This window comes from Chlorocebus sabaeus, chromosome 25, assembly GCF_047675955.1.
Source record: "Chlorocebus sabaeus isolate Y175 chromosome 25, mChlSab1.0.hap1, whole genome shotgun sequence".
NCBI lineage: Eukaryota > Metazoa > Chordata > Mammalia > Primates > Cercopithecidae > Chlorocebus > Chlorocebus sabaeus.
The window spans coordinates 24,162,812-24,184,649 of record NC_132928.1 but is presented as its reverse complement, the minus strand read 5'-3'; the positions used below and the strand labels follow the sequence as shown (position 1 = coordinate 24,184,649).

Below are 21,838 nucleotides of genomic sequence, written 5' to 3'. Positions count from 1 at the left end.
TTTTGAGTCTCCATTTCTTTTATAAAATGAGAATGATAAAAATAGTACTGAACTAACAAGGCTATCGTGAGCGTTACGTGAGGTAAGACACCTAAAGGGCTTGACCCATAGCACTTCGTGAATGGTAGCGCCTATTATTATCTCCCAAGATGCAATGCTTTCCATCATCCAAACTCCTTTTCAACAGGATCTGAACCAGTAACCATTTCTGATTGAATTTATTGCATGCTACCTTACCCCTAGTCTGTAACCTCCTTGAGGCTAAGATCTCTTTTTCTTTTTGTTTTTGTTTTTTCGATGTTTTGTTTTTTGCACCAGGGATACAGCAATTACCTCTGTCTTCTACTAAGCTTAGCACACAAAAGGGCTTGATTCATGAGAGGAATGAATAAAGGAGCACTGCTAACCCCACAGCTGAACTCTAAGCTTCTGGAGATAAACCCGCCCCCTGGACTTTTTCCAAGTTTACCGAGTCTAGCCCAGAGTTTCAGCACTGAGTAGGACCTCAGAGACTTAAGACCTAAGTACTCCAGTGTCGCCTAAGCAATGTCTTGTTTGTTCTCCCACCTTGACCCCATAGTTGCCTTGCCCTCCCCATCTCCTTTGCAGACTCGTGACTTTGCCAGCTCAGCTCTCCAGGTGCGGGAGGGGAGGTCCAACGCTCCACTGGGCAGGCACCAACAGCTGGCAGGACAGGTGTGTTGTGGGGCCGGAGCCAGAGCTGGGGATGTTTGGAAGCCTCCTGTGACTACCAGAGTGGGTCACGGGTAGGGGAGGGAGGCTGCCTGAAGCCAGAGCCAGCCGGCTGCTGGCCGGCACTTTGTCCTCATCCTCCCTTTCATCCCCAGCCCTCGGAGCCTGGGAGTTTCTCAATGGAGCAGGCGTGTGGGGAATGCTCTGCAGGGGGCTGAGGGAGTTGGCGTATGGTGGGGGTGGACATTCCAGGCATTCTTTGCTTTCTCTAGGAGTCAGGCAGTGAGGACGGAGGGGGGAGAAGCTGCCCAGCATCAGAGTAAAGGGGATTTCTTAGGAGGGAGAGAATAAAGGCAGTGGGGGTGTCTTTACCCAACAGGAGCAGGGCTGTAGCAGACAGGAGCAGGGGTGGGAGGAGGCAGGTGGTGGGGGCAGGGTGGGATAATCTGCCAAATCCACTTCTACTTTAGTGCCAAAGGCCGGAAGAACAACTGGGACCCTGGGTCCAGGGCCTTCCCACCTGTGTGCTTAGGGTCAGGCCAGAGCTACTGAGCTCATGTTTGTTTTGATTTGGCAGTTTTTCTATTTCCCATCCCTGGCAGCCTAGGGGAACAAGTATTAGGAGAAGGCTCAAAAACCTGCTCAGCACCATCCCTCCCCACCTCAATCACCAAAGAGAACAGCAGGGCCTGCTTCCAATCACCTTTCTGGTTTTAATGGTACTTTTTGGCCACGAAGGTCCATTAGGTAGAGACCATTAGGTAGAGAGACTCAGAGTGTGGAGTGGGGTGTGGAGGGGGCGTGGGAGGAGGTGGGAATCGTTGCAAAAATGTCTCTCTGTACACAAAACTTAGATGTCATAGTGGATTTTCCCAGAACATAGAATTCACATTATTGAAAACAGCAAGATTCACTTTTCCTAAAACACAAAGCTGAGAACACAAAAAATAAATATGGACATTCTAGAGTCCTGAAGGCCCAGAGAACACATCCATAGTCTGGACTTCAGAGCAGCTTAGAGGCAGAAGTTCTGAGTCTCTGAGGTCCAAGGTGGAGTCCAGAAGAGCCTGGACCCCTTGAGATGAAGTCCACACAGCAGGCGGAGGCTTTTCAAGTCTTTCAGATTTACAGCAGCAACTCCAGGAGGCTCAGGCCAGGTTTGGAAGATGAAAAAGGGAAGAGAACCACTGAAGAAACAGAGATTGTGTTCTCTTACTCCTAGGCTAAATAAGAAGAGTTAGGTCGGGCACGGTGGCTCACACCTGTAATCCCAGCACTTTGGGAGGCTGAGGCGGGTGAATCACCTGAGGTCGGGAGTTTGAGACCAGCCTGACCAACATGGAGAAACCCCGTCTCTACTAAAAATACAAAATTAGCCGGGCGTGGTGGCGGGTGCCTGTAATCTCAGCTACTACGGAGGCTGAGGCAGGAGAATCACTTGAACCAGGGAGGCGGAGGTTGAGGTGAGCTAAGATCACGCCATTGCACTCCAGCCTGGGCAACGAGAGCGAAACTCCATCTCAAAAAAATAAATAAATAAATAAAAATAAAAATAAGGAAGGGTTACTCCAGACCATTCCCAGGATGCCTCAGGCACATTAGGGATGCCACCATCCATTTCTGGTGGTTGGTAGGAACGGGAATGTGTGTGTAAAGAGGTCTGACCCCACTTAGCAGGGAATGAGTAGGGAAGGAGCTGTCCTTAGAGGGCACCAGTTGTACAGAGTATTCATGGGATGCAGGAGATGGGCCCTGGGAGAGTTCACTTTCCAGGTCTCTGTGGCCCCACCACGTGCACAAGAAACAGGCAACCTGGACTCTGTCATGCACAAGAAACGGGCAACGTGGACTCTGTCTCGGGCTTTCCCGTTCCCCTCTCTTTCTCTATTATCCTCTTGGTTCAGCAGGGCTGAAGACAGACACTGAACCCTTGACGCACTTCATTTGCCTACTTCCCACATCCAGCCCTGTCCAGGGCTCCACTGCAAACTGTCTCAGCCTTCTGAGTGGGGATGCAGGTCCTGGGAGATGGGGGAGAAGGCATCTCCCCTCGGGGTAAAGCCAGCTGCATCTGAGAGCCTGCCCAGGCTGGGGCAATGCCTACTCCACTCAGGTGAGCTTTGAGCAGACCCTCAGTGCCTGTCGGTAGGTCGCTGTCACCTCCTGGCAGTCCGTCAGGGAAAAGCAGCTGTCCCCCAAAGGATCCTGCCGCCAGCGCCTCAAGCAGCTTCCAGGGCCCTCAGAGGGGGGCTCCTCAAGCCCCATGAGGTTGTCCACAGACACACAGCCCCGCAGCGGGGGCTCTGGGAGCCGTTCAGGCAAGTCCAGCTGTTCAAAGGACTCAGAGGACAGGATGCTGTCCTCACTCACAGCCCCTGAGGGTCGGCTGGCCCGGGCCAGGGGGCGAGGTGGGGCGAGTTCATCCAAGGAGCCGAAGGTGGTGGGGGCCGCGAGCTCCAAGGTTGCCCGGGAGAACTTGCCGTTGAGTTTGAGGATACCTTTGCGATGGAGGAGCAGCCCTGAGGCTTGCGGGGGCTTCTGCTCCTTGGGATCCCCGCTCACAAACACGTCGCCTGCATCCAAGAGCTCCCCAGATTCACTGGGCTCGGGAGAGGAGTAGTAGCCAGACTCACGCTGTCGGGGTTTCTTGAGGATGCCCTTCTTGGGGAGCAGGGGGGGAGCCTGCCCTGGGCTCGCAGGGATCGGGCTGAGCTCCTGAAGGTCCCCCTGTGCCCCCTCTGCAGAGGCCGACACCTTCTTCTTGAGAATGCCCTTCGGCAGCTTGAGGTTGCTCTTGCCAGGGCGAGGGGCAGTGTCATCAGCTGGGTCACCGTGGAGAGACTGGGCCATGTCATTCTCCTTGCGGGACTTCTTGAGTGAATGCTGGCGCTCCAGGCCAGGGGTGGTGCTTCCCCCACCAGGTGCATGCTGCTTGAAGAAGCTGCACACCTTGGCCCCATTCTCCAGGAGGGGGCGGGAGGAACGCCGGAGCCAGTCAGCCATGGAGGCCCGGGCAGAGTCACTGCCAGGGTGCCCACCCTCATGCGGAGCCTCCTGCTCTCCCACACGGGAGGCGTAGCCCCAGTTGACCCACCAGTGACTGGCCACATCCTCCAGGGTGGCCCGGCGGGTGGGGTTCACCATCAACAGCCACCGGATCAGGCCACAGGCGTCTGGAAGACAAAAGGCAGGTGCTTCAGTTTGGCAGCTCCCAGAATAGGCACTCCCTGTCCCCTGTCCCCAGCTCATCCCCTTTTGAGCTAAGACACTGCTTACTCCTGGGTTGGATGAGTCCCTTCCAGCCTACGGCTCTGTACATGCCTTGGCCCAGGACAGCTCCCCAGTCCACAGTTCCTGGACTGACTCCTCCAGCTGCCTCTCTGTCCTCTGACCCCTCAGGACTGTGACCCCTTCATGAGCCCTTGTGTGTATGTTGGTGTCTATCCTCTCTCTCTCCATTGCAATTCAACCCTCTGAGGGTAGAGACTGTGTTGAGGGTAAACTGGGGCTCTCACACCCTTCTTCCTGCCTTCTAAACCATAGTCAAGGACAAAAAGGTTTCTGAGGATGAGAACAAAAGCAATAGGAAATGAGACAACTGTAGCAAAGGAGATCTAAGTGAGAGCTTAGGAACCACTTCCCAAATATAATCGAGCATGCCCCTATGGGAAGAAAGCTATCCCCTCCTTCCCCAGAGGTCTCGACATTGGACATACGGTGGACGGTCCCCTAACCTACCATGGGCCGTGATGGACTGTTGCCCTTTTGACTTTAGTGCCACTGTGTAGTTCTTGCCTTAGGAATGAGTGAAGGACACCCAAGGCCTGGATAAGAACACCCACCCCTCTCACTCACCAGAAGGTTTAGGTGGCTCCCGGTAGGCCCCGTTGCTGATCTGTTTCACCAGCATCTTATGGTCATGCCCGTCAAAGGGCATGGTGCCATGCACCAGGATGTAGAGGAGAACACCCAGGGACCAGCTGTCCACCTGAGAGAGACAGGGGAGGTCAGCAGGGATGCCCATACCAGATGAGAAAATGGTACATGCTGGAGAACTCAGAGGCCAGCACACCTGAGGATGACCCACCTCTCCTACCCAGGGGCCAAGACGGGGATGCTGCAGAAGGGGGCTGAGATGTTGTCAATCGCTTTCCCTGGGAGGGACAGCCACAAGCACAAGAGCTATAGCCAGGTCATCTCTTCTGGGCTGGGGAAGGGGTGGTTGTGACAGATATCATCTCTACGTCACTCTCGGGAGGCTGGACCGGGTGCCTGGAAAGGTACCAGGAACGAGGAAGGTGAAGGAGGCAAAGAACTAACCTAGGAGGCAGGAGACCTAAGTTCTAGTTCTAGGGTTTTTTTGTTTTGTTTTCTTTTTCATTTTTTTTGAGATGGAGTCTTGCTCTGTTGCCCAGATTGGAGTGCAGTGGCATGATCTCGGCTCACTGCAAACTCTGCCTCCAAGGTTCAAGTGATTCTCCTGCCTCAGCCTCCCAAGTAACTGGGATTACAGGTGTATGCCATAAAGCCCCATTATTTTTGTATTTTTTTTAGTAAAGACGGGGTTTCACCACGTTGGCCAGGCTAGTCTTGAACTCCCAACCTCAAGTGGTCCACTTGTGGACCTCCCAAAGTGCTGGGATTCCAGGTGTGATCCACTGTGCCCGGCCTAGTTCTAGTTTTGCCACTCGTGGCTAGACACCTGGCAAGTTACTACTTTTTGGGAGGCTTGAGTTTTGTGCTCTGAAAAGGTGAATAATGAGAAAACTAGCCCATTAGTCTCCCAGGATCTAAAGTCATAGTAAACACCCGAGGCAGGACGGCGGGGGAGGGTGGTCACTTACCTCTGGGCCTGTGTAGGGCTTCCCATTGACGATCTCCGGCGAGGCATAGAGGGGGCTCCCACAGAATGTCTGCAGGAACTTGCCTTGATGGTAGAGGTTGGAGAGGCCGAAGTCAGCAATCTGCAGGATTGAATCAAACACGGGCGCAGGTCATGTCAAGGCCTGGGTGTTTCTGTAGCTCTTGGCCCACCCCTCTTCAGACCCTGGGGAAACCCAGGCTCCAGCAGAAGGAAAGGGTCCCCATGACCCCTACCCCACACTGAGCACTGTCAGCACAGCTCAGGCCCTGGAAGAACGAACCCTGAGGAGCTGTGTCAGTAAGGAGCATCTAGGCAGAGGTATGTGGGGGCTTCAGCATCCTCACTGCTCCCCAGACCGCTTTACTCACGTGGCATTCCACTACAGAGATGCTCTCTCATGCCCATATCCCTTGGAAAGTCTTCCATTTCCTTCTTCTAGAAGCCTAGAGTTTCCAATGCCTCCCTGGAGCCCCTGCTCATTAGATCTGCCTTCCAGACAGACTGTACACTCCCATGCCGACCTCCTTGCCCCCACCTCTCCTGCAGCTGCTAGCCCAGCTGAGAGCCTGCATGAGGTTCTAAGGATGTTTAGTGATGGAAAGGAGGGTCAGCCAGATGGAAGGGGAAAGCCAGCATCTTGTGATAATGTCATGGCCCTCAGGAACAAGCAAGCCCTATAACCAATGAACCACATAAGACTTGAGCTGCCCTTCCTAGCAAAGAGCTTATTCTTGTGTGCACACCTGGGCAAGAACTTGGTGGCAGAAACCTGGGGTCAGCCCAATATAGCTCAGAAGCAATAATGAGGGCAGAACAAACGTCAGGGCTGTGGTTACAGCCCAGGACTCCCTGAACCATCTGACATTGAGGGCTTGAGAACCCGACCCCATTGTCTCGTTCCCCAGAGACACCCTTTCCCACCTATCCTCAGTAAGAGGCTGAGGCCATGCCCTCGTGCTCCCCACCTCTTCACCCATCAGAGGTTATGTGTGTTCAGGGTGGGGAGGGGCTGTTTATGAAACCCTGGCTCCTTTGTTTATGGTTTTATTGGCCTCTTATCAAGCAGTTGCCAGTTGAAGCCCATAATGAAGCACATGATTGGTAGAGATAGGAAAGTTCATGCCTGTCCATGTTTGTGCCCGATTATGTGGGTTTACTGGCTGTGGCTTCCCTCCCTTCTGATCAGCATCAAAGACCGCCCCACCTGCTCCGGGAATTGACTGGTAAGAGGGAATGAACTCAGTACCAGGGCACCTTAGGGTACAGGTCAGGAGCCACTGGAAGAGACTATGGCCTGGGTTCAGGAAGATTCTGAAGAGGGTCAGAGTACAGCGTCACCTTCCCAGGTGCCTGCAGGGGCCAGCTTCCCCGGTGCCATGTCCTTCCTCCAGCCCTGAGATCTCAGTTTATCCCATCAACATGAACTTTTCCATGCCTGAATTTAACTACTTAAGCATGGAAATCCAGCAGCTGCAGAAAGCAGGAAGCTGGAGCTGGAGTCCTTCATCTGTGGGAAGTTTCCAAAGGGCTATCTAATTGTAGCAGTTTTTTTTTTTTTTTGAGATGGAGTCTCGCTTTGTCGCCCAGGCTGGAGTGCAGTGGCGTGATCTCGGCTCACTGCAAGCTCCACCTCCCAGGTTCACGCCATTCTCCTGCCTCAGCCTCCCGAGTAGCTGGGACTACAGGCGCCAGACACCACACCTGGCTAATTTTTTGTATTTTTACTAGAGACGGGGTTTCATCGTGTTAGCCAGGATGGTCTCGATCTCCTGACCTCGTGATCCACCCGCCTCGGCCTCCCAAAGTGCTGGGATTACAGGCGTGAGCTACCGCGCCTGGCTAATTGTAGCAGATTAAAGCATGCATGTGTGTGTGTATGCAAGTGTGTACACACATGGGCAGGGAGAAGAACTCAGGCCGGGCCCATCCCAAGGTTGTATTAAACCTGACCTTAGATCTAGACTCCTGTCACCCTTATGACATCAAAGGAGCACTGATCTGGGAGTCAGAAGATCTTGGTTCTAGTCCAGGCTCAGCCACACACTAGTTGTGTGATCTTGTGCAAAGCACCCCTCAGCTGAGGCCCCAGCTCTCCATCCACACAATGAGGTGTTGGAATGGATGACGGCTGAGGTCCCTACCAGCACCAATGAAGGTCAGCCTTGCTCGGCTCCTTCAGGAATCCACCAAGAGCTTAGAGCTACTTGGCTGGGGACAGTGCAGAAAAGCTGGGGTGGGCAGGGAGGCTTCTGGAAATAAGAAGTGGGACTCACCTTGATATTTCCATTGGCATCCAAGAGGATGTTCTCCAGCTTGAGATCTCGGTGGACAACTCTATTCTGAAAGAAGGAGGGGGCAGTCAGGGGAAGGTCACCAGGGAAGGGAAGGTGATGAGGGGCCTAGTCTGGAGACTGAGGTAAACACAAAGGGAGCCAAGTGGGCTTGAGCACAGGTAGGCTGGGAATGCCCATCTTTATTGGTGTGGGCTGCAAGAAATCACAGGCCCTTCTATCCCCGGGTAAGGGACTCAAAGTTAGAGACACCAGCATTTCCCTGAGAGTCCAGAATCTAGTTTTGCCTCTGTTTCTGTCTCCGTGTGTGATCCTGGATAAGTCATGGAACCTCTCTGGTCCAAAACAGCCCCAGAGCCCCAGCAACCACCCGCTGAGAACATGGCTGGAGCAGGCAGGTGCTCACCTGATGGCAGTAGTGCACGGCAGAGACGATCTGCCGGAAGAAATGCCTAGCCTCGCGCTCACTGAGCTGCTGCCGCTCGCTGATGTAGTCATAAAGGTCGCCCCGGCTGGCATACTCCATGACGATCACGATCTTGCTGCTGTTCTCAAACACTGGGCAGAGCAAAGAAAGGAACGTCAGGCCCTCCCAGACTGCACTGCTCTCCACTGGGGGTGACTCACTCCTCCCCCACCCCGGGCCCCACACCAGACAGGACCCACTCCAGGGATATCTGCTATTGGGGCTATACGGTGGCAAATAAGGGCAGAAGAAGGGCCTTGGAAGTTCTCAGCATCTTCCAGGAGCCATGAGTTAAGGCCAAAGACACTGGCTCACCCTCTGCCTCCTTGGAAGTTCAGGCTTTTGGGAATTCTGAAAAATTACCCGGCCCTTTCAGGAAAGCAGAGACGTCACTAGATGGGAATGAAAAGCCAGGCTCCTTGGTTCAAGAACCCGGTACTTTTTCACCTTGTGGCGTTGGGCAAATGTCTTCTAGAGACATGAGTAAGAATGCAGGTTTGCTGGGTGATCTTGGACAAGTCATTAAACCACTGTGCCTCAGTTTCCTCATTTGAAAAGCAGGATAATAAGGCAACCTCACAGGGCTGGGGTGAGAAACATAAAAAGTCAGCAGCAGTTCCAGGGCTGGCTGAGCAAACTGGTGTAGGTCTGACACATAAACAAGCACTCGATAAATGGTACCTATGGTTGGTTATTGATTCATTGATTTATTGAGACGGAGTCTCACTCTGTCATCCAGGCTGGAGTGCAGTTGCGTGGTCTCGACTCACTGCAACCTCCACCTCCCAGGTTCAAGCGATTCTCCTGCCTCAGCCTCTCGAGTAGTGGGGATTAAAGGTGCGTGCCACCATGCCCGGCTAATTTTTGTACTTTTAGTAGAGATAGGGTTTCTCCATTTTGGCCAGGCTGGTCTTGAACCCCTGACTGCATGATCTGCCCACCTTGGCCTCCCAAAGTGCTGGGATTACAGGCGTGAGCCACTGCACCCGGCCACAGTTATATTTATAATCAATGCCCTCATGCATACATTTGAAAAATAAGGCCAATAATAATGTCTGTCTTGAGGATCAGAAGAGGGAATAAAAGTATATTAAAGTGGATCATGAACTATAAAGCACCACAGAGAGCTGAGATATTCATCACCATCTCTGACTTCCATCCAGAGGATCCAGGGCAGGGCCTCATGCATTAGGCCTTCTACACAGAAGCAATCAATACATATTTGGTAATTAATTGACTGGCTGGGTTCCTGGCAGCCACCCCATCCCAGCTGGCTCATCTCTCTGGGTAGGAGTGGCCCTCTTGCCACTTGAAGACTAGGTAGGGAGTGGCTGGTTCACCAAACTGGCCCTTCTGCCTGGTGTGTGTTAGAACATGTATGTCTATGACACTGCATCTTTGTGTCAAACGGGTCCTATGAGTTTGGCTTGCTTGGTCTGCCCCAGAGCTAATGCTGTCTAGGCTCTGAGAAGGAGTGAAGTGAAGAGGCTTCTCCCTAGAGGAGTCCCAGCTTCCAGGGAATTGGATACATGGCCAGGAGGACTGTCCTTTTTTCCAGGGGGACAGGAGTAAATGGCCCTTATCTGTGGAGGCCCAGCCTCCTGGGGATGCCTGGCTGAGACTCCACCCCTATGGCTCTCATCATCTCTGCAAGGGTGCATGCAACCTTTGTGCCATAAAATTGGGAGTCAAAAGCCAGCCAGGGCACATTTTGGAGAACAGCTAGGTTAGAGGTCAGTTCCCAGGACTGAGGCACACCCACTACCTCACATCCCTTGAAGCCTATAGCAGGAAGGGGATGAATTTGGGGGACCCCTTCCAGTCACACAGTAACTATGATGTTCTCATGTCTGTTGAATCTGAAGTGCCAAAGAAGTCATATCCTGAGCTGCAGTGCTCAGTTCCCAGATCCAGCTGGAGATATAAGGCAGAATTCACACACACACGCACACGCACACACATGCACACACACCAATCACCACACTCAGCCTAGCTGGAGATATGGGTGTAAGGCAGATTTCATACACACATACAAACACACATACACACACACCCCCCAGTCACCACACTCAGCCTGGCTTAACCAATACTTTGTCATCTCCCCACTCTTCCTTGAGGGAAGCACACAGAGATACAATTAACTTTCTCAGCCACTTGCCTGGCTCTTCATGGGACAGGCTCAAGCCACAGGGCCATGTTAGTGGTTCTACCCTTAATCTTTCTATGACCACGACCCAAGAGCAGAGACTGCTCTATTTTTCCCCCACCAGGAATAGACAGACAAAGGGCAGAGATACAGGTTCCCTTTCTTCCCTCCTGTTGCTATCCCTCGCTTCCCATCTAACTGATATTATGTAAAGGCTCAACGCAGACAGGTGTGTGTAGGAGAGGGCTCCCCATCTTTCCTTCGTCACCCTCTCTTGCTCACTTTGTTGTCTGGGTCACGGGGAGGAGGGCAGCTGGAGTGGTGAAATCAGCACAGATGTCAGAGAAGAGGAGGCCAAGAAAGACAAGTAGCGGTAGGAGCCAGCCCTGTGGCAGGAATGATTCAGAGCCCAGGTCAGACTCTAGGAGATCTGGCTCTTGGGACGCATGAAGAATAGCACCCACACATCTGGGACAGGTGCAGGTCTAGGTATCTTTCAGCCTCCCCCAGATTGCTAAGGAGCTCATTGGGTTGGGAAGGTAGTATTCAAGTAGGGAAAACTGAATAATCACAACAAAAAACCCTGCAATTCCTTGAGTACCTCCCATGAGTGGAGCGTTCAATGACATAAACAGTTTGATCTTTGCAACCACACTGTGATGTAGATGGGATTACCCCATTTTATAAATGAGGAACTGAAGCCCAGAGACTAAATTCAATGAGCTGTGCAAAGTCATACAGTTGAGTTTCAAATTCAGCTCCTGCCCACCTCTAGAACCTGTATCTTTTTTACTTCTTTGTGTTATTTCTTCCGACACATGTACACATGCATGTGAACACATATATGCACACACATGGACCCCCAACTTCCAGCTTTAAGTGCCCACTGTACCTTCATGGATGGCAATGATGTGAGGGTGGTTGAGTGATGACATGATCTCAATCTCCCTACGTATGTGCATCAGATCTTGCTCATCTTTGATTTTGTCCTTCCGGATTGACTTGATGGCCACCTGGGAATAGAAGGCAGGAGAATGAGGAGAAAGGTTTGGCAGGAAAAGGTTTGGCAGAGGACACTCTGGGGGCCCTGGTCCTGGTGATTTGCCTGTAGCTGCTATAAAGGCCACAGAGTACACCCAGAGAAGCCACTCTATCCTTCACCAGGGTAGGTGGCAGAGAGGCTGGAGAGCACTTTCTCTAGAAAAAGATCTCACCTGAGCTGAGTGCACATGGTCCATGCAGCAGGAAGCAATATGGACCAGTCACCTCCTTATTCATAGTCTACAGATAGACAAGGAAGGTAAAAACCTGCATTTGCAAGGCTGATGCTTTATGAATTATAAACCAAATGTGCCAATCTGCACCATGCGCAAGGACCAGCCAGTTTTGCTCACCACTGAATTCTTGACACTGAGCACACTGCCTGATGCATAGTAGGCACAGAACAACTCCTTGGTGCATTAGTAAATGAATTGGCCCTCACGACAGCCTTGGGAGGTGGGCACAAAAAGCATCATCAATACCCTTTACAGGCGAAGAAACTGGGACCCAGAGAGGTTAGATGATGTGCTCAGTCATACGGTCACTAACTGGCACAACTGGATTAGACTGTTGGCCATCTGATTCTCAGTTTGGTGCTTTTTCTGCCCCAGTACTGTAACTTGCTATAAGCAATCAGTCCCTAGCCACAAAGTAGAAACAACCCAAATGTCCATCAAGAAAAGTAGAGATAGGTCTGGGTGCAGTAGCTCAAGCCTGTAATCCAAGCAGTTTCGGAAGCCAAGTCAGGAGGATCACTTGAGGCCAGGAGTTCACAACCAGACTGGGCAACATGGCGAAACCCTGTCTGTACAAAAAATACAAAATCTAGCCAGGTATGGTGGCACATGCCTGTAGTCCCAGCTATAGGCGCGTGCTGAGGTAGGAGAATTGTTTGAGCCCAGGAGGCAGAGGTTGCAGTGAGCCATGAATGTACCATTGGACTCCAGCCTGGGCAACAGAGTGAGACCCTGTCTCAAAAAAAATAAATAAAAAAATAAAAAAAGAAATGTAGGCATAAACTACATGTGGTATGTCCATAGGATGGAATAGAATATTATTCAACCACAAAAAGGAATGAAATTCTGACACACGCTATAACATCGATGATCCTTGAAAATATTATGCTAAGTGAAATAAGCCAGTCACCAAAGGATCAATATTGTATGATCCCACTTAAATGAGGTACCGGGAATAGGCAAATTCACAGGGACAGAAAGTATTAATAGAACGGTGGTTACCAGGAACTGGGGAAGGGGAAATGGGGAGGTGTTGTTTAATGTGTATAGTTTCAGTTTTGTAAGATGAAAAGAATTCTGGAGATTGGTTTACAACAACGTTAAATTTAACACTACCAGTACACTTAAAATGGTAACTTTTATCTTATGTATGTTTTACCACGTTTTTAAAAATTGGTCCCAAAATTATGAGAAAAAAAAAAAAAAAGGCCCCCAAACACCAGTCTATTCAGTTCAGACAAGAAATGCTCCTCCCCTGACAAGAAACAAACAACTCAACAGTTGCTTGTTATCTCAGGGCTTGCTACCTTAGTCCAGCAAGAGAAAAACACCACAGGAGGACTAAGCCTTCTGGGCAGTATGTGTGGCGGGCTCCGGAAGGGTGGAGTGAGGCAGGAGGAAATGGAAAGAGGGCTACTGAGGTGCAGCTAGCAAAGCTCTGAGCCAACGAGGGTCTCGGTCCCTCTCTGCTCCACCCTCCTCAGCAGCAGCTCCTGGAGAAAACCCCAGAAAACACCAGGGAGCAGGGCCTGAGGCGCAGAGTTGGGGAGAGACGCTGCCTGGGGAGTCTGTCACTGTCCCCCTGGGCGAGTCCCACCCCTTCTCAAGAGCCCCGGGTTTTTTTTTTTTTTCCTGTGAAACTAACAGGTTGAACTAAGAGATCTGAGGGGCTTTCCTGCTCTGAGTCTATGAAATGAGCTGTAGAGATGCCACGGGGCCCTCAGAGGCTGCAGGGCTGGGCGGGAGCAGGGTGGGGGTGGGGTGTCATAGGGCCAGCCAGTTCCTGGCAAGTGCTGCCCAAGGACGCAAATGGTAAATACGAGTCTTCCTCTTATGGGAGATAGGCAAGCTGTTAGAAATCTGAAGACCTAGACTGTGGTAAACAGCTCCTCGTTCAATTTCCCAGGAGGGTTTGTCTCCCCTCAAGATTCAAAGGGAGACAGAAAAAAGAAAACCCCTGCTCGATGGGAGGAGCCTCTAATCCACCCTTTCACAGGGCTCTGGAGGCAGACAATGGCTTCTGGCTTGCAGGGGCAGCAGGCCCTGCTGGCCTGTGTTCTCCATCGGACAAGAATGCGGAACAGCCCTAATCCCGTAAGAGGAGCTGCTCACAATGCCCTGGCCCGGTCACCCCGGCAACGGGCCAGGGATGGCGTGCCCTCCGCCCTGCTCCTCCCCCCTAGCTTCATCCTTGAAAGAGGGGAGGCCCTGCTCTCAGGCCCTCCCTGAGCAAGGCAGGGAGGACAATGGCAGGTGGGAGGGATGGTCACCATGGAGCCTCCTCCCCAGGATGCTGGAGAGGCCCATGCTGCAGCTGCAGGGGATGCGATGGGGTTATCCCCCTTCTGCTCCAAACCATACATCTCTCCCTAGTGAGCTAAACAAAAAACAAAAACAAAAACCTGGGCTTGGAATTGGGCAGGGGGCTGGGGTAGGCGTAGAAAGGGCTTGAATTCTCCTTCAACTAGGAGGCACCTCTCTTTCCTGGATTCAACTTGGCTCATTCCCACACACCTCTCGCCTCCATACCCTTTTTCCTCTCCCTGAAGGGGAGATTTTATGGACAAGTTATTTTCTCACAAAATTCTTTGTTTAAAATAAAACAATGGATAAAGTTCTATGAGCTCTTCGGAGATAAAGGTCCATAAAGAGAAAACGATCAATCATATATAAACACAAATCCCATATCTAGATAATCAAAACTATTTCAGAACTTAAGATGTACACATAGGCACATCTTGGATGTTCAGTTGTGTACTCGCAGAGACAATAGTGAACTAAATCATCACAGGCTTAGGGGGCAGAACTCTAAAGATGACAAGGCCTAAAATAAATGAGGTTCCAAAAAAGGGAGAAAGGGGTCTTAGCGGGGCTGGGAGGAGTCTCTGCATAGGGGAGGGTGCACAAGTTGAACCCCAAGATCCATCTCTTTCAACTCCAGAAGCCCATGATTCTACATCAGAATTATTAATCCTCATTCAACAGTTCCAGCCTCCTGCAAGTTTGTGCTCTGGTATCAGGGGGTAGCTTAGGGACCCACTAGGTATCCATATTAGGTCCCAGCAGATCACAGTACGGCTGGCACTTTCCAGGAAGCAAACAAGTTATGTCATCAGGCCTCCATCAGTCCCCAAGCAGGTGGCAGACAAGAAGAGCCATGCATCACTGCCCTGGTGTGGCTGGGTCACTACTCTCCAGCCTATCCTGGCCCCACAGAAGAGGGCTCTAGCTATCTGTTGGCTGGCCTGTCAAAGTAAATTAGAGCAACCGCTCAGGCCTGGACAGAGCTCAGCATACAGAAGGCGTCCAACAGTTGTTACTGGTGAACATAAATCACAAATATTTACTAGTTAAGTCACTGGGCTGATGATCTTTGACTGATAGGAGCAGTGCTCAGATAAGATTTTCTCCTCTTCTTCCTAGTCACGGGTGGAGTTCACTTGGTTATAAGGACTAATTTTTCCGGACCTTTGTTCTCATCTGCAAAACAGCCGGGCAATATTCTCTAGAATAAAAATACGTTGATGAGGCTGGGCGCAGTGGCTCATGCCTATAATCTCAGCACTTTGGGAGACTGAGGCGGGCAAATCACTTGAGGCCAGAAGTTCGAGACCAGCGTGGCCAATATGGTGAAACCCTATCTCTACTAAAAATACAAAAATTAGCTGGGCCTGGTGATGCATTGCTGTAATCTCAGCTACTTGGTGGCTGAGGCACGAGAATTGCTTGAACCCCGGGGGTGGAAGTTGCAGTGAGCTGAGATTGCACCACTGCACTCCAGCCTGGGTGACAGAGTGAGACTCTGTCTTAAAAAAAATAAAAAATAAAAATAAGATGACTAAAACCAAGGAAGAGGGTAACAATTGCTGAGCCAATCACCCAGAGGCAGGAAGGCCACATGCCTGAGATAGTCCTGGTCTAATTACTAACATTGCTCCTTTTACTCTCCAAAGTATCCAAGTTTAGACAGTACATTACATGGTCACCCTACTCAGAAGGGGAAGGAAAACCAGATTCAATGATAATAACGTCAACTTGAATATCTGGTTAGTGGAGAGGGCATCAAGAGCCCAGGTATCTAGTCCTTATTTGTCCCTATCGAGCTATGCAACTCTTAAGTCACTTGACCAGACAATAAGTCTGGTTAACTCATCTGGCTGGTTTTCATGTCTTCATCTGAAAAATGAAAGGATATTTATTCTTCAATCATCTGCTGAGCGCCTACTATGTGCCTGGCTGGCACTGTGATAGGTGTTAGGGATTCAGATAAAAATTGGACAGTCCCACAGTCCAGTGGGAGGACTAACAATTAAATAAACTCCATTCTATTGTGATAAATGGGGCAGTTGATGTCCCTGCCTGCAGAGAGGCTCCAAGAGCACTGGAAAGAACTTCCTTTGCCTATAGGAGGAGCAGGGAAAACCACCTCTGGGAGAAAACTGCTTTCGATTTTGAAGGATGAGTGAGGTTTGCTAAGCCAAGGGAGGTGGGCTACGGACGGACAACAAGGGCATTCCAGGCAGAAAGAAAGGTTTGAGCAAAGACCAGAAAGAGACATTCACGAATCTGCACATCAGGATCTCTACGCACCCTTCCAAACGCTAGAATTCTATGCTGAACTTCTTCAGAAACGGGCCACCTGCTACTATGCCAGGAAGGTACTAACCAAGGATTATTATAAGGAGCCCCATACTACCGCCACAGTAGCCTGCTTGAGCGTAATTTCTGATTCCGCCCCAGTGGTTTTCTTGCCCTGCGGTCCTGAACATTGGAAAAGGCAGCAGGGTTAATTCCTCATCCTAGTTTGCAAACAGCACACACTGAAGCCCAGAAAGGCACACTGAATTTTTCAAGGTTTCACAACCCATCAAGACACAATCAGGATTGAAGATGGAAGGATGGTGCCTGGAGAAGCTTCCATCTCAGCCATGGAGATTTCCTGCCTGCCTCCCATCCCTGGAGAAGGCAATGCCCCGTATCTTGCCCTAGGCCAGGCTGTGCAGTATCGCCCAGCCACCCCATCCCACTTACAGACATACAAATATGCCCACTGCTTTATCAACACCCTGGAGAGGTAGGTGCTGTGGCTCAGTTGGTAAACACTGCCTCCCTCCCAGGGACTCAGATCAGGAATGATCTGGATTCAGGAGAGGATGGTAGAAAGGTCTTAGAAAAAGAAGATCCAGAGATGCTGGTTCCAGGTGGAGGGAGAGAAGGTGCAAGCTGGGCATCTCTGGTCACAGTTATCACCTGGAGCTGGAGCCAAGATCCCTGATTCCTCTCTGGTGTTTAGTGGAGCAGCTGCTGTCTGGGAGGCAGGGCAAGGAGCTGGAGGATGACCCATTTAGATAACGGAGGAGAGGTTGGGCTGGGCTGGCCCAGGCTGGGCAGAGTGGGGATGGGCCTAGGGGTGGCTTACCATCCCACCACACCAGCCAGAGAGCTAGGCAGGGATCAGGAATAGGCTCCAAAGGGAGCCTAAGCCACCTCCCCATACTGTGCTGCCCCCTCCTTGCCATCCTCCAGCCCCCTCTACCAGGTTGCTGGGCAAAGAGCTTCCCTGCCCAGCCTTCTTGTGTGGTTTGGCTGGGGCTCAAGGACAAGAGTGGCCTGCAGCCTCCCTCCCTGCTACTGAGTGGGCAGGTGCAGAGGGAGCAGGGAGGGCAGTGTCCCGCCAAGCAAGCCCTTGGCAGCCAGCCAGGCAGGAGTCCTCTGGAGCTGGGGCCGAAGGAGAAACGAGGACTTTGAACAAAGCAGCAACCAAAGTGGTTTGGCTTAGAGAAGCCCAGCACAATCCTTACTCTTTCTTAGGGTAGGACAGACCTCCAGGACACAGGGATTTCCCAGGAAAGGGAAGGGCAGGACTTCATCAAAGCCAGCCTTGCTGGGATAACAACACTGTGTGTGTCAGATACTGTGCTATGCACTTTACATATGCTGTCTTACTTAATCCTAAGAGAATCCCACTAGGTAGGAATGATCATCACCCCCACTTTACAGATAAGGAAACTGAGGTACAGAGAGGTTGCACAGCTGGTAAGCAATGGAGCCATGATTTGGATGCTCGCAGCCTTGACTCTCAGCTAGGCAGCATCCCCAACAAGGTTTGAAACCCAGGAATACAGTATAGTTCACCCACCCTGAATCCTTCAACACAGTCATTGTACGTGAGGGTGGGGGTTGGTTCCCAGTGACTCTTCCCACCTGAAGCACAGCCTGGAGCGCTGGGAAAGGCAGCGGGAGCTAACTTTTGGAATAACAAAGCACACTGAAGCAAGCCCGGGCTCATCTCAAGGCCAACTCCCAGTCTAGGACTCAGTACTTGGTCATCCAGGAGACCATGTTGCAGGCATGCCACTCACTCACCAGCTACAGGATAAGTCACTTCCCCTCAGCTACTGTCAGTGAAGGAATCAGACCACCTCAGTCATTTTCAAGCATTTTCAAATCCTGCACTGCACTCCAACACATGAAAAAGACAGAAGCACTCTCGCTCCAGAGCACCATCCACTTGGACTCATGCCCCTCATAGTGCCCCTTGAAGGTAAGACTTCCATGCAGATCATCCAAAGGCTTTGGTGGACTCCATTTCAGAGACCCCAGCATGTGTTTTTCTCTTTAGGGGGAGGGGTGGCCAGGGGAGCTGGGAGAGTCCCAGGAGGAAATGTCATTTGGATACCAGGAATGTACTGAAGAGCCAGAGCAAATATTTGTTTTTCCTTTGATGCCCTCCTAGTTAGTTCCATTAGTTCCGCCCACCTGCCCTTCCCCTCTGCCAATCCCATCTGGCCCCGAAAATCCCATCTAGGCAGGTTGGGAGCGGGAAGCATGCTAGAAAGGTGGAGAGAAAATTGGGATAGAAGTCACCCAGCAGGCTTTCCTCTGAATCTAGCTCCCACCAACAATCTCAATTCATTCTGGGGGAGGTCTTGGGCAAGCTCCCACACCCCTCTCCCCCACTGAAGTATCCTGAGGTACTAGGGCTCTCTCGATTCACGGAGGACAGTCAAGAGGCAGGGGTAGGGTGGGGTGGGGAAGAGGCAATGCTCCAGAACTGAGAAACCATTAGCACAGCAGGCAGCCGCTCTCCAAGAAGGAAGGAGACCCTGAGCAAGTTCCCAGCTGCAGAACTGGGTGGTCTATGGATCAGGGAGGTTCACAGCAGGTCCCATGCCTACTGATCTTGGCTTCCTACATAGAGCAAGAGGCATGAGGCCAGGGAGTATCTTCTGATGTAATAAGAGCTGGAATCCCTGTCTAAATCCACTGAGGTTTGAAAACTGAAAGCTAGTTTATCTCATTCTGGAATCAAATGAGATCTCTCTCTTTCTCTCTCTCTCTCTCACACATGTCCACACACACACCCACACACACACCCACACACACACCCCACAGTGACCTGGGGCAAGAGCCTGATGGGATCTCTGAACTTCAATCTCAGGTTTTCAGTTTCTGGGCCACCCCAGTCCCCACGACCCAGTCTCCCCACCCCCAAGAGGCATGAAGCACAAGCCACCAGCAGTTATTTTCCAGCTAAGCCCCTGAAAAAGCCTGGGTCCAAGAGCTTCAAGCCTGGAGCTCCACCAGGCCTTCAGACTTTGTAGAAAGAGAAAGAAAAGGCAAGCCAGGAAGTACATGATTGCTCAATAGCTGTAACCTGGCAGCAGGCAACTGGGGACTGTGCCAGGCGATAGCAGGAAAAACATACTCGGTGCTATTGATGGGGCCATAATCTATCCCTTTCTCCAACATCCACTCTCCTTCACCAATGAAATGACTTCTTGAATTTCAAACCAGCTACTGGCTGCAAAAGCAAACACAATCTGGGGAAGTAACTGCTGATGTAGCCAACAGGGCAAACCATACACACACACACACACACACACACACACACCCTCACAACCAGCACCCAACTGGATTTAGCAAAACATAATAATGCCTAAACCACCTGCTCTAAAAGGTTGGTTAAAATATACATTATATGGCCCTATCCTAGCCCTTCAGAATAAACTACTCTGGGTGTGGAACCAGAGAATGTAAGTATTTTAAACAACCATCTCAGGTGATTTCTTACGTACTTTAAACTCAAGTTTGAGAACCAGTTAACCACTGCTAACTAACTTTTGACAAATTTGCCATCCTTTCTGGGCTGGCCTTCCAGAAGTTCTCACTGCAAGTTCTATGTATCAGGAGCAATATAAGTTCATATTTTGATCTTATTCAATCCTCACAGCAGCTTGTGAGGCAGGCTGTGTTTTCTACAGTTCTGCAAAAGGGGAAACAAAGTACAGAGATGAAGGAAATTGCCCAAGGTCACACAGATTGCTAAACTACTACACTCGCACCAAAGTAACAGGGCATGTTCTTGAAAAGGCCCCCAAACCGAAAGGTGTCTCTGGTACAGTGGACGTGGTTTCACATTTTCCAGAATCAAAAACTCATCATAATGAAACTTCAACTAAATTTTAGAGCTGGAAAGGACCTAAATGTCAAAATCCACCCGCTGTGCCAGAGCTCCAGTGCGCTGGGCTGCCAGATTCTTGGAGTTGGGGAACTCCACACCTCATCCATTCATTCAACCACACACATATTTACCAAATACCTATTAAGATGGGGTGCCTTCTACTTCCTCTTCCCATTGTACTCTGTTGAACAGTCTGTTCCCAGCAAAATTCAACTAATCTTATCCCAGGACATGACACGATTCGTCTTTCCGCGCCAACTATCCATAGCCTCCCTTTTATTTGACAATCATCACAGCAGTGTGGTGTTGCTGGCTGGGGTTCGCAAGTTTGCGACCACTGTCCCTGCAATCACGGACCGACACATCTGCCAGGGACACCACGCGGTAGCCACGCAAGCTCAGCGCGGTAAAGATCACGTTGGCCTCTCCGCCGAGCAACAAGCGAGCCCCCGCCCGCCCTCCTCTGCTCCCCGCCGGCGGCCAAGCCCGAGCCCGCCCCGCGCCGCGAGAGGGAGCCGCACTCACCAGGCGCCCCGAGCTCTCCCGCGCCTTCTTCACCTTCCCGTAGGTGCCTTTGCCCAGGGTCTCCAGGAACTCGTAGCGGTGCCGCAGGTTGTGCTTGTGGTGGTGCCGCTTCACCGCCTGCTTCTTCATCAGGGGCTTGGGCGACTTGATCAGCCCTTCCGCCAGCGGCCGGGTGAGCTCTGCGGCCGAGGGAGTGGGGCCGGAGCGCCGCGCGAAAACCAGCGACTCCATGGCGAGCAGGAGGTGAGCGAGGGCGGCAGGGGAATCAATAGGCTGTGCCGGGAGGGCTGAAGCGCGGGGCACAGGTCCCGCACCCGGACGGGTAGCCACAGCAGTACCACAGCGCGCAGTAAAGCACAGCATTCCAAGTAGTTATAAACGCCCTGAGTCCGAGGCCTTGGACACGCCCCCCGGCGCCCATTGGCCTGCTCGACGGCGGCGCGTGACCACGGCCGTCCACATTGGCTCTCCGGAGTTCCAGGCCCCGCCTCCTCCCCCTAGGCGTGGCCGGGAAAGGTGTCAATGGAGCCCCGCCCACCAGGAATGGGGACTAGGGGATTCTAGCGGAGGCTGCCTGAGGCCCAGAACCTTACTCTGAGGGCCCTTGGAGCTGCATTTGCCTCTGAGTGGCGCTTGGTCCTGGTTAATGCCCTGTTGTTTTATTGTACTGTGTTCTCAGTTGGCTCAGAGGTCACCAAAGTATTTCTTCATCCTGAGTAATTTGCTTGTCCCAAGCCAAAATCTATAATTGCTTGACACTTCATTAAGTCCATAAAGGAGAAAGGGAGCTGGGATAGGACAAGGCAGAATCCAGCCTAGTGGGAGGGTTAGTGCAGAGCTGTTCTATGGTTCGAGTTCACTTGTCTTCAGTTAGATCAACCTTACTTGGATATTGGAATCCAATGGCCTGGAAACGTCTTTCTTCTTCCTCGAAGAGGGCTTCTTAGGCAAATCACCTGAGGTCCAGGAGTTCAAGACCAGCCTGGCCAACATGACGAAATTCCGTCTCCACTAATACAAAAAGCCGGGCATGGTGGTGCGGGCCTGTAATCCCAGCTACTCGGGAGGCTGAGGCAGAAGAATCGCTTGAACCCAGGAGGCAGAGGTTGCAG

At 51.5% G+C, this 21,838-nt stretch overlaps 1 protein-coding gene across 1 annotated transcript; it reads right to left on the bottom strand.

The window, feature by feature from the left end:
• Positions 1 to 1,386: 1,386 nt before the first annotated feature.
• Positions 1,387 to 21,099, bottom strand: NUAK2 (NUAK family kinase 2). Its single transcript, XM_007988753.3, has 7 exons — positions 20,727 to 21,099; positions 11,353 to 11,473; positions 8,255 to 8,406; positions 7,831 to 7,896; positions 5,538 to 5,657; positions 4,549 to 4,681; positions 1,387 to 3,866 (listed from the first exon to the last, which is right to left on the bottom strand). The coding sequence occupies exons 1-7, from the start codon at positions 21,087 to 21,089 to the stop codon at positions 2,803 to 2,805; spliced, it is 2,019 nt and encodes a 672-aa protein (XP_007986944.2). The 5' UTR covers positions 21,090 to 21,099; the 3' UTR covers positions 1,387 to 2,802.
• Positions 21,100 to 21,838: the final 739 nt, after the last annotated feature.